This window comes from Entamoeba dispar, genomic scaffold (assembly GCF_000209125.1).
Source record: "Entamoeba dispar SAW760 scf_1105229461433 genomic scaffold, whole genome shotgun sequence".
Taxonomy (NCBI): Eukaryota; Evosea; order Mastigamoebida; family Endamoebidae; genus Entamoeba; species Entamoeba dispar.
In genome coordinates, this window is record NW_001854690.1 from 11,585 (window position 1) to 21,781 (window position 10,197).

The 10,197-nt window shown below is 25.3% G+C and overlaps 5 protein-coding genes across 5 annotated transcripts in view, besides 9 other annotated features; 3 read left to right on the forward strand and 2 right to left on the reverse strand.

Moving 5' to 3' along the window:
• The window catches only part of EDI_291740 (villin, putative), a gene marked incomplete at both ends in the record, with an annotated part of 4,995 nt that extends 4,236 nt beyond the window's left edge, over positions 1–759 (forward strand). The window contains one exon of the mRNA XM_001733376.1: positions 1–759. This exon is cut by the window's left edge and continues 4,236 nt beyond it. Within this exon, the coding sequence (XP_001733428.1) occupies positions 1–759 (759 nt within the window).
• Positions 744–814: a sequence feature (AT_rich).
• Positions 815–1,094: 280 nt separating this feature from the next.
• Positions 1,095–1,143: a microsatellite.
• Positions 1,144–1,311: 168 nt separating this feature from the next.
• Positions 1,312–1,638, forward strand: EDI_291850 (uncharacterized protein; the record flags this gene model as incomplete). Its single annotated transcript, XM_001738528.1, has 1 exon — positions 1,312–1,638. One exon carries the CDS (start codon positions 1,312–1,314, stop codon positions 1,636–1,638), a length of 327 nt encoding a protein of 108 aa, XP_001738580.1.
• A 138-nt stretch (positions 1,639–1,776) lies between these two features.
• Positions 1,777–1,804: a sequence feature (AT_rich).
• Positions 1,805–1,817: 13 nt separating this feature from the next.
• Positions 1,818–1,866: a microsatellite.
• A 118-nt stretch (positions 1,867–1,984) lies between these two features.
• Positions 1,985–2,032: a sequence feature (AT_rich).
• Positions 2,033–2,037: 5 nt separating this feature from the next.
• EDI_291860 (uncharacterized protein) lies at positions 2,038–3,390 on the reverse strand (the record flags this gene model as incomplete). The annotated part of the gene is made up of 1 exon (XM_001738529.1): positions 2,038–3,390. One exon carries the CDS (start codon positions 3,388–3,390, stop codon positions 2,038–2,040), a length of 1,353 nt encoding a protein of 450 aa, XP_001738581.1.
• Positions 3,088–3,117: a sequence feature (AT_rich).
• Positions 3,391–3,542: 152 nt separating the features above from the next.
• Positions 3,543–3,607: a sequence feature (AT_rich).
• A 16-nt stretch (positions 3,608–3,623) lies between these two features.
• On the forward strand, positions 3,624–4,562 carry EDI_291870 (uncharacterized protein; the record flags this gene model as incomplete). Its single annotated transcript, XM_001738530.1, has 1 exon — positions 3,624–4,562. One exon carries the CDS (start codon positions 3,624–3,626, stop codon positions 4,560–4,562), a length of 939 nt encoding a protein of 312 aa, XP_001738582.1.
• A 213-nt stretch (positions 4,563–4,775) lies between these two features.
• Positions 4,776–4,936: a microsatellite.
• Positions 4,859–4,981: a microsatellite.
• A 1,191-nt stretch (positions 4,982–6,172) lies between these two features.
• On the reverse strand, positions 6,173–10,087 carry EDI_291880 (protein serine/threonine kinase, putative; the record flags this gene model as incomplete). Its single annotated transcript, XM_001738531.1, has 1 exon — positions 6,173–10,087. One exon carries the CDS (start codon positions 10,085–10,087, stop codon positions 6,173–6,175), a length of 3,915 nt encoding a protein of 1,304 aa, XP_001738583.1.
• Positions 10,088–10,197: the final 110 nt, after the last annotated feature.

Below are 10,197 nucleotides of genomic sequence, written 5' to 3' on the forward strand. Positions count from 1 at the left end.
ATTTTCCTTATTACTACAGAAAATACCACTTATCTTTGGAAAGGAAAATTAACAGGAAAAAAAGAATTAGAATTTACTCATCTTTTACTTCAAAAATATAATGATGTACAAAGAAAAGATGTTATTGAAATAAATGAAGGAGAAGAAACAGAAGAGTTTTGGAATGCTATTGGAGGAAAAAGAATATTAAAAACAAAAAGTGTTGAATGGAAAAATAGATTATTTGAAATGTCAAGTAAAAGTGGAGTATTTGCTGTTGAAGAAGTAACAGATTGGTACCAAGAAGATTTAGAACCTAAAGCTGCTATGTTATTAGATTGTTATGATATTTGTTATTTATGGATTGGAAAAGATGTATCTGCTATTGATAAAAAATTTGCTATGGAAACAACAAATGAATTTATTAAAAGAACTAAAGAAAATGAAAGAATGAATAGAGAATGTTGGTTGGTTTATGATGGTAAAGAACCTTTTGTATTTACAAATTATTTCCATGGATGGAGAGTAAATAAAAAACAAGTTATAAGTGTTAATGACAATATGGATAATTGTTTAGAAGAATTATTGAAATTAACTAAAACATATTCTTATGATGATCTCGTCCATCACAGATTCCCGGCTGGTATTGATATGTCTCAATTAGAACACTACTTAAGCGAGACTGAATTTGAACAAGTTTTTAAAATGACAAGAGAACAATTTGAAGCACAACCAAAATGGAAACAACAAAATCAAAAACATGCATTAAAACTTTATTAAATATTTATTCATAGTTTTTTTTAAATAAATATTAAAAAGGTTTTATTTTTAAATAGGATTTAATTTTTTCAATTGAAAACCATAAAGATAATTTTTATTGCATAATCAAATAAATACTTCCTTTTTCAGAATTTAACATTATGATTTGTTTATGTTATTTTTTAATAGTAAACTTCTCATATGAAGTAATATCTCAATTTGAAAAAAAACAACTTTATAAAGATATCACTGAAAAGAATCGAAGGCTTATATAAATCTCCGATTATTAAAAGAAGGGGATTATTAAAAACTATAAAATACTAAAGAAAGAGAAAAAGAAAGGATTTTAAGTCATTAAAGAAAAGTGAAAAAAAAAAAAACAAGGAAAATAAAAGAAATAAAAAGGGTTGAAAAAAATAAATTTAAAGAAATGGTTTTAAAAAGAAGTCAAAAATATGACTTTCGTTTTGAAAAATAAAAGTGATTGTTCAAAGATTGTATTTATTTTTAATCCATTTTAAGTATAAAAACAGAACTTGTTTTTAAGTCATTTTCATTTCTTGAATAATTGCTATGACTGCTTCAGTGTTTACTCCTTGTAAAAAAGAATTTTACCAAATACTTGATGGATATAATACATTAAGATCACCTTCCCTTTCTTCAGAAACTGTTAATACTACATTTCCTAGTGGTGATACAAAAAATAGTTCTCCTAAAAGAAAAAGATGGGACAAAACATCTAGAGAAAAAGCTGTTAAAATTGGTAAGGAAATGGGATTATCTAAAGCAACACGTTTCCTTCAAAAAACATCAGAATATAAAGATTTATGTGCCTCAACTCTTTATTACTGGATCAAATCTTCAGAACATAAAACAAGTAATTTACCATCAAGGCTTTAAGATTGTATTTAATTACTTAATATTTTTTTTTCTTTCTTTTACTTGTTTATCTTTCTTAATCTTCTTTTTCTTAAAAAACTTCATGAAAAAACTCTTTAACAGGCAATTGTTAAAATTTGATAGTTTTTTTATTAACGGATATTTTTATATTATTAATTTAAATTTAGCATTTAGGAATAATTTATTTATATATTTTTCATTTATTATTTATTTTTATTATTCTTTTATAGTTCTTCTTTTTTGAATCAAATCTTACCAAATTTATTCTTCGTTCTTTTCGTAGTTTTTTTATAGTTCTTTTGGATCTTTTTATTTATTTCTCCAAAAAATGTGGCGTCAACAAAACAATTTTTGAAAAATTAAAAGAAAAAATAATATTTTTAAAAATATAATTCAAAATCAAAGCAATGAAATAGATGGGTTAGATGCGGAACTCATTGTACGATGTAAATTTTGTTGTGTAATAGCATTTTCTATTTTTATAGAATCAAATGAACCAGCTGTTGGTCTTCTTGGGTGAGACAAATTCTTATTTCCGAGAGATGATACACTACTTAATGAATGAAAAGAATTTATTAATTTATCTTGGTTTTCTTTAAATTCTTTTAGTTTAGTTATCCAAAGTCTCTGATCAGCTTTTGATATAAAACAAATAGATAGAACATTTTTTCGTGAATGAAGAGTAATATGATCATTAAATTCTTCTATAAGTAATATGGAAGTTATAACTTTTTCAATATATATTTTAGACCCTTTTATCCTTGATAATAAAAGATGACTATCAAAGAGAATACAATAATTAATTTCTTTTAATAGAAACATAGTATTTTTCTCAATTTGTGTTACTGAAACAATACTTGATTTTATTATAAACATAGATGTACTTAAATCAATACATTTTCCTTTCCATTTCAATAATGGTAATATTATTTCTTTCTCTTTTTCTGAACTAAAACATTTTTGAGAACTATTACTCTTATTTAATTGTTCATTAAGATAATTATCAAGAAATTCTAATAAATTTTTATCTTTTAAATCTTCAACATTCTCCTTTAAATTTTTTACAAACAATGGATATTTTGTAATTCTTTGTATTGGTTTAATTAAAAAGTCTAGAACACCTAAATTCTTCATTTCAGGTCTTCCTTTAATTTCTTGTAATTGTGGTAACTCTTTTAAGATTTTTGGCATAACCGAAACAATTCTTTCATAAAATATAAAATAACTATCATACACACTTAAGGAATCTAAACAAAGTATTAAATCAGAATAATTTTTTGATTGTAAAATTTTACTTATTTTATTAGATAGTCCAATAATATTTAATAACACTACTTCACTATTACGAACTAATTCTCCAACAAACTTTGATTTGATAAGAACTTTAGCATATGTTTTTAGATAAAGTGTAATATCTTTAGAATATTCTTCTTCTGTTTTAATTACTTCATTAATAATATTTTTTATTTCTTTATTTTTCATTTCTTTTTCTTCAATGCTTTGAAGATATATCATTTCTGGCTGAACTGCTTCATTGATAATAGTGTTAATGAATTCTTTGAACTCTAAAACATTCTTTTGAACTATTTCCCATTTTTTTGATTTATTATTAATCATCATATCACGATATCGTTGAACAATTTCTGGGAAATGAAGAGATAACTCAAAAGCACGAAGGTTGATCTTAGAATCATTTATTTTAAATTCTGTTCCAAAAGAATCTAAAAGCTGTGGACAAATTGTGATATTCATTAAACGTATTGATAAACTATTTATTTTTACTTTTTTATATATCCTTGACCCTTTGTGGTTTTTATCATTAAAGAAAGTGATAATCTTAAGATTATGTCTTATTGGTTTTGTTTCATCAATTTTTCGTAATTAGATTAAAATCTTAAAAACTGTTATTAATAAGTAATAATCTTTTTTATTTTTATTTTTTTTCTTTTTTGTAAAAAAAACAAAAAATGGTATTTAATAGTTTTATGATAGGAAAACACTCAAGTGACTATTATGAATATGATGAGGGATATAGTGATGAAGAATCTACAGATAAAAATGAAGTTGTACTTTTTGGTCTATGGGGGATTTTCTTATTTTTGATAATTCCTTCAATAATTGTTTTTTCAGTGTTTTATCCATCATTGAAATATCCATTCGACGGCCTTAGTGACACAATTCGAAATAATAAAACATTTATTAAAACAGTAGGTAATGCAAATGAAAATAATATTGGAGGAAAATATCTATGTGATAAAGAATGTTTCACTTCTGTTATTGGTATTCAAAAAGAATTAAGTCTTAAAAACATCGTATTACTTAAAACTCACGAATTAATCACTGGAACTGAACGTGCTCGTTCTAATGCTGGAACTTTTAATATTAACATAGATTCTCACTGTCGTCAACCAACAATTCCAGAAAGTTATATGATTACTGGTTATGAAACAATGGGTGATGGTGGTGTTTTCCTTATTGGAGTAAATTATAATATACCTGAAAATAGCTCTTCTCTCATGAATGACTTAATTGTTGTTGATGACCGTTTTGATATTCTTCAATGGAGAAATGGAACTCGTCTTATGTCTGTTAATAATGATATTAATCAAAATGACATTTTTATTGTTGAATCAAATATGCAAGGTCAACCATTTGTTCAAATAAATAATAAATATTGTTATTCATTACGATCTCAACTCACAAATCAATCTTATCAAAACTGTTCATCTAGAATTTGGCTTGAAGATACTTTTAGAACTGTTGATGATAAAAAGCAAAAGTCATACATTTGGATGACTTTTAATGAATACCAACTAATTAGTAATGCTGATACTAACATCAAAGCATTGAGTTGTCATCTGATCGAACCAAATAAACTAACCCAATACCGAAAACATCACGAAGTGTATAATTTGCAGTTATGATATTATCATTAATAGAAAAACTAAACAACTAAACATTAAGATAATTGAATAAAGTATATAATTTCCTTTACCACAACCATTAAAAAACGCTTTGTACTTCAAATTATGAAATAATAAATACATATTAATAAAAGGAGTCAAAACCAATTAAGAAATCAATCAGCAATAATAAATCATAAACGAAATAAAAAACTGTTATATTAATTGGCCAATAACAAAACAAAAAATATTGATTAAAATGAAATTAATGAAAGTTGAGTAGAAGACAACTTAATGATAAAAAAGAAATGATGTTTTATAATATAATATGAATTAAAAAAATTAATTAAATTAAAAGTATATAAAATAAAACTAAATAAATATTATAAGATAAATGAATAATTATAAAACAATTAAAATAATAAATTTATTTATAATATTTTTTTTATAATATTTTGTTCTTTACTATTTTTTTGTTTCAAGATTACATATCAGAAACATACAATAGCTATATAACAAAATTAAACTTAAATTACAGGCTTTCATTAACCATAAAATTACTTTTGATAAAAACAGATGATTCTCACTATTCCAGACTTGTTGTAAGTTCTTATTTATTAAGAACTACTACGACTTATTATGAAAGTAGCACTTTTTGTAGGGTTATTGTTTATGAGGATCTGAAGACTTTTTATAACAAAAGCTTGAGTTGATTTTATAAATGTCATCACTAATAAAAATGAGTTCTATTAATGGCATTGTGGTTAAAGAAGATGTCCTATAATTATAATGCTATTGACATGCTCTTCTTAAAATAAAATGTCAGCACAAACGGCTAAATAATAATAGGTTTCACATAACAATAAAATGAAAAACAGTTTACTGGGAATTGACCTAATATTTAAAAGTAGGTGTATTACTATTTGTCTTCTTTTTTTGGTAAGAGTAAAATAATTATAATTGTGACTATGATGAAGATGTATAAAATTACTATGGCTATTGTTAAATATATATACTGATAATAAAAAACACAAATTAAACTTAAAAAGAATGATTGTTATGTGAGTTTATTCAAAAGTAATGACAAGAAACTATTCTAATTGAAAAATATATCTTTATTGGTCATTTATTAGAATGTTCCCTTTTATCAAAGTTTCATTATAAAATTATTGGAACTAATTGTAAAAGATCATTAGGTTATTTGTTGATTATTTGTAGAATCAATTTCTGGTTATATACAATTGAACGGATAGAAATAGATACTAAAAAATACTTTCTTCAAACAACAAACATTGATTTTGTATTAAATATTTTAAGGATAGAGTACTTGCAAATCCCTCAAAGACAAATCAAAAGACAAGTTAATAGAATCTTGAGATAAAAGCACCAAACAATATTTATCGCTCAATTATATGAAAATGTTATGAAATGAAAATACTGACAAAAGGTAATAATGTAAATTATCAGAAATAAAACAATTAGAATTTGTTTATGACATAGTATCTAGTTAATTCAAAAGACTTAATCAAATGTTATATGACAAAGAATTTGTAATGTTAATTGACTAGAATTAAATAACACTATTTCTTATAGTGTGATTATAACAGTAGAAACATGCTTTGTCTCATTATTTATTCCATTCCAATTCTTTCTAACATTTTTACTACTTCTTCTATTCTTATTCTTTCTTTCGGTTCTTGTTTCCATGTTTTTTCAATGATTTCTTTAATATCTTCTTTAACTTCTTGTATTATTGTTGGTCGTTTACCTGTTGATATGAATTCGGCTATTTTCCATGGAAATTTAAATTCTGTTTTAGGAAATGGTTCTTTCCATGTAATGATTTGTAACATTGTTATTGAATATGAATATATATCTGATTCCATTTTATAATGTTCTCGTTTCAATACTTCTGGTGCCATGTAAATAGGTGATCCTATCCCTTTTGTGAATGTCATATTTGTCATCATCATATTAATGTTTCTTGAACTTCCAAAATCTGTTAATTTACAATTAACTCCAATATTATCATCAAGTGTTATAACAAGAAAATTATCTGGTTTAATATCTCGATGTATTATTCCATTTGAATGAAGATATGAAATTCCTTTTGCTCCATCTATCATGAATTTAATTCTTATTTTATTTGGTATTTCTGTGTTTGTTCTTTTATTAATTAAATCTTGTATTGATCCATATTTTGCATATTCTGTTATCATACATATTTTATTAGGAATAAATACTGCTCCATAAAAATGAATAATATATTCACTTCGAAATTTATCTAACATCATTACTTCTTTCTCAAATTCTTTCATTTTATCTTCATCTTTATCAATTTGTTTCATTTTCTTAATTGCTACTTGATTTCCTCTAAATTCTCCTATATATACAATTCCAAATGATCCTTCTCCTATTTTCTTTTCTTCTTTTAATTCATCTGGATCAAGTCGTGTTGATAGTTCTGTTTCTGCTTTAATTTTGATATTAGATTCAATTGTTGTTCCTTTCTTCATATCCAATGAAAATAACTTAATAATATCTTCAACTAAACAACTGCATAATGGTTTAATAAACACTTCAAATTCAAGTGCCTTTCCTTTTGGAATAGTCATTAATTGTGGATTTGTTCTTATTTCATATTTATCACATCCTTCTTTTACACTAAATTGAACTTTAATTGTGTTTTTTCCTTTATTTCCAATACATATCAATTCTCTTGTTTCTTGATTTACAGGAATTTGAACTTTTTCATCATTGTTATTTTGGTTGTCTATCGTAAAGTGAATTACTTCTTTGTTAATTACGACATCTGGATTATCTGTTGAATGAAATTCAATATTAGATCTTGACATATCAAAAATACAATATTTCTTTCTTAATTCTTCTTCTTTTCTATAACCCAACACTCTCTTAATAATGTAAATCAATAATACTATAATTACAATAATGATTATAAGTAGGATTATAACACAAAATATTATTAACCAGACTTCTATATGTGAATTACATGCTGTTTTATTAATATCTGGTCGATGCCAAAATGAACATTTTGTACATTGAGAATTAGATACCTCTATACAATGATCAACCATTGCTTTGTTAATACATTTATCATCAATTAACACGTATTCATTTGTACATGAATTACATACCCCATTTTTTGAACAGTATTGACAATATTCTGTTGTTGAATTACATGATGAACAGTATTGGTTTGAAACATAATACCCTTCTTCACATGACTCACACCCTCTACTCGTCTTTATTTTACAATGTGTTAGTTCATCAAATGATATACATCCTGTTGTATTTTCTAATAAGAAATAATTACCATCACAAGAATTACATTTATCACTTTCATAACATAAATTACAATGTTCTAAACATTTTTGACATAGTCCATTATTCGTTCTGTAATAATGAGAATTACAAACAGCACACTTATCTCCTCCAACAATAAGTAATCTACAATTTTGAATAATTGATGAGGATAAAATACAACTAGTATTTATTAACGAATATCCTTCTGTACATGTGAAACAAGTGTCTTTATTTGAACAGGTTAAACAAGCCGAATTACAAACAATACATGACTGTGATAATTCATCATAATAATAATTATCTTTACATCTTAAACATAAATCTTTTTGTTCTCCTCTCCAAATACTACATTTTTCTATTAAATTTGTTTGTATTTTTGTTTTATCAACACACTGAGATGTTAATGTGTCATAAATATATCCCGGTTGACATTCATAACACAGTGCTTTATTTCTCATTGTTAAACAATTGTTTGTATTCACACAACTTGTTCCATCATAATATTTATCTTTATCTTTACATCTCATACAATAACTTGTTTTTATATCTTCATTTACCAAACATCCTGTTGTTGTTGGATCTACACAAATACCATTTTCATTAATAATCCCATCTAAACAAAGAGTACATTGATTAGGAGTACACTTCTGACATAATGAACCAAATTGATTACATGACTCACATTGTCCATCTGTTACTCTATAATTATTTTCACATTCTATTACATTGATGTTACTTGTTATTTCTGAGTTTGGAATTGTTGAACATTCTTTAGATGAAGTAAGAACAGTTGAATTTGAACAAATGGAACACACACTCTCTTCATAATTTCTATCTTTTATAGAACAATACTGACAGTTTGTTGAACAAGAAGAACACGTATTTCCAATAGAATAAAAAGAATCATGACATTTTATAACTACATTATTTATTATTGATTTAATACTTGGATCTACTTTATTCAAACAATTTCCATTATCCAAATAATGATTATCTTTACATTGAATACATACTCCATTTAAACACTTTAAACAATTTGATGGACATGTGGTACATATCTTATCTTCTAAATAATAGTCCTCCTCACATTGAATACACTCACTTAATGATGGGTATTTTAAACAATGTTTTGGTATCTCATTATCATATGGACAATATCCATTGACCACTGTGTTTTTACATATACTACATTTACTTGTTTCACCATTAAATAATAATGACTGACATGGATATTCTGAACCTATTCTCGTGGAAAGTTTATTTGTATTGTTTTGATAAAATCCTATTTTATTTCCAGTGAGTAATATCTTACTTCCAGTTTCAACACTTAGTATAAATTGATTTGATGTTTTTGAGTTTGTGATAATGGTAACAATGTTTTTATTTCCTTTTATTCGTAATGTGGTTAGTGATTTGTATTGTTGTTCAATGATTTGTGTAGTAGAATCAATCAACTCAATAATACCTTGATATTCTGATGCAATAATAATTGTATCTTCTTTACTAAATTTAGTAATACAATTCAAACCATAACATGGACAATGAACAATTGATCCTTCGATATTCTGATACGTATTTGTATTGTTTATTTTGTTTGTATCCAGTGTGCAAACAATAGTTGAATTAATATTACTTGGTGGACATACTCTAAGTAGTTTCTTTTCTAGTATATGACCATTATTTACAGTGACACTAATAGATGAACTTGAAGAGATAAGTTCAAAACATTTTGATTGAGACATCTGAGTAGTGATACTAATTGAAGGTTTAATACTAGACAATGTCCCAAAGTTGATGATAGTTCCATTCTGATTTAGATTGTTAATCTCTTCAGTTGTTATGATTCTTGAAACTGAAAGTGATGCTTTTTCTTCTATAACAATAGTTGATTTTGAATCAATGAACAATGAATTGCAGATCATCTTTCCCTCAACAAGAGTAACTGAAGTTGATTCAAATCGACATTCTTGAACATTCAGTTCCTTATTTGTAGGAACAGAAAATGAATAATGTTTGTCAGGTTCTGGAATAATTGAATACCATTCACAAAGTCTGAATATAATTGGTGTTGAAGTTACTTGGTTAAATCTAAGGTCAAAATAAGTACTGTTTGATGAGCAATCAGCAAAATCATAATTAGATTTATCAGTAGATATTGTCTGTGAGTAAGAAGTACAATAACACATAGAATGTGGTGAATTATCTGAAGAATCAAATGCCATATATCTTTGAATTGCCTTTCCATTGACACTTCGTGAACACACAGACTTTGGCTTAAATTTGTATTTACTATTATCATTAGTATTCACAGAAGTGATTCTGCCAGGAACAA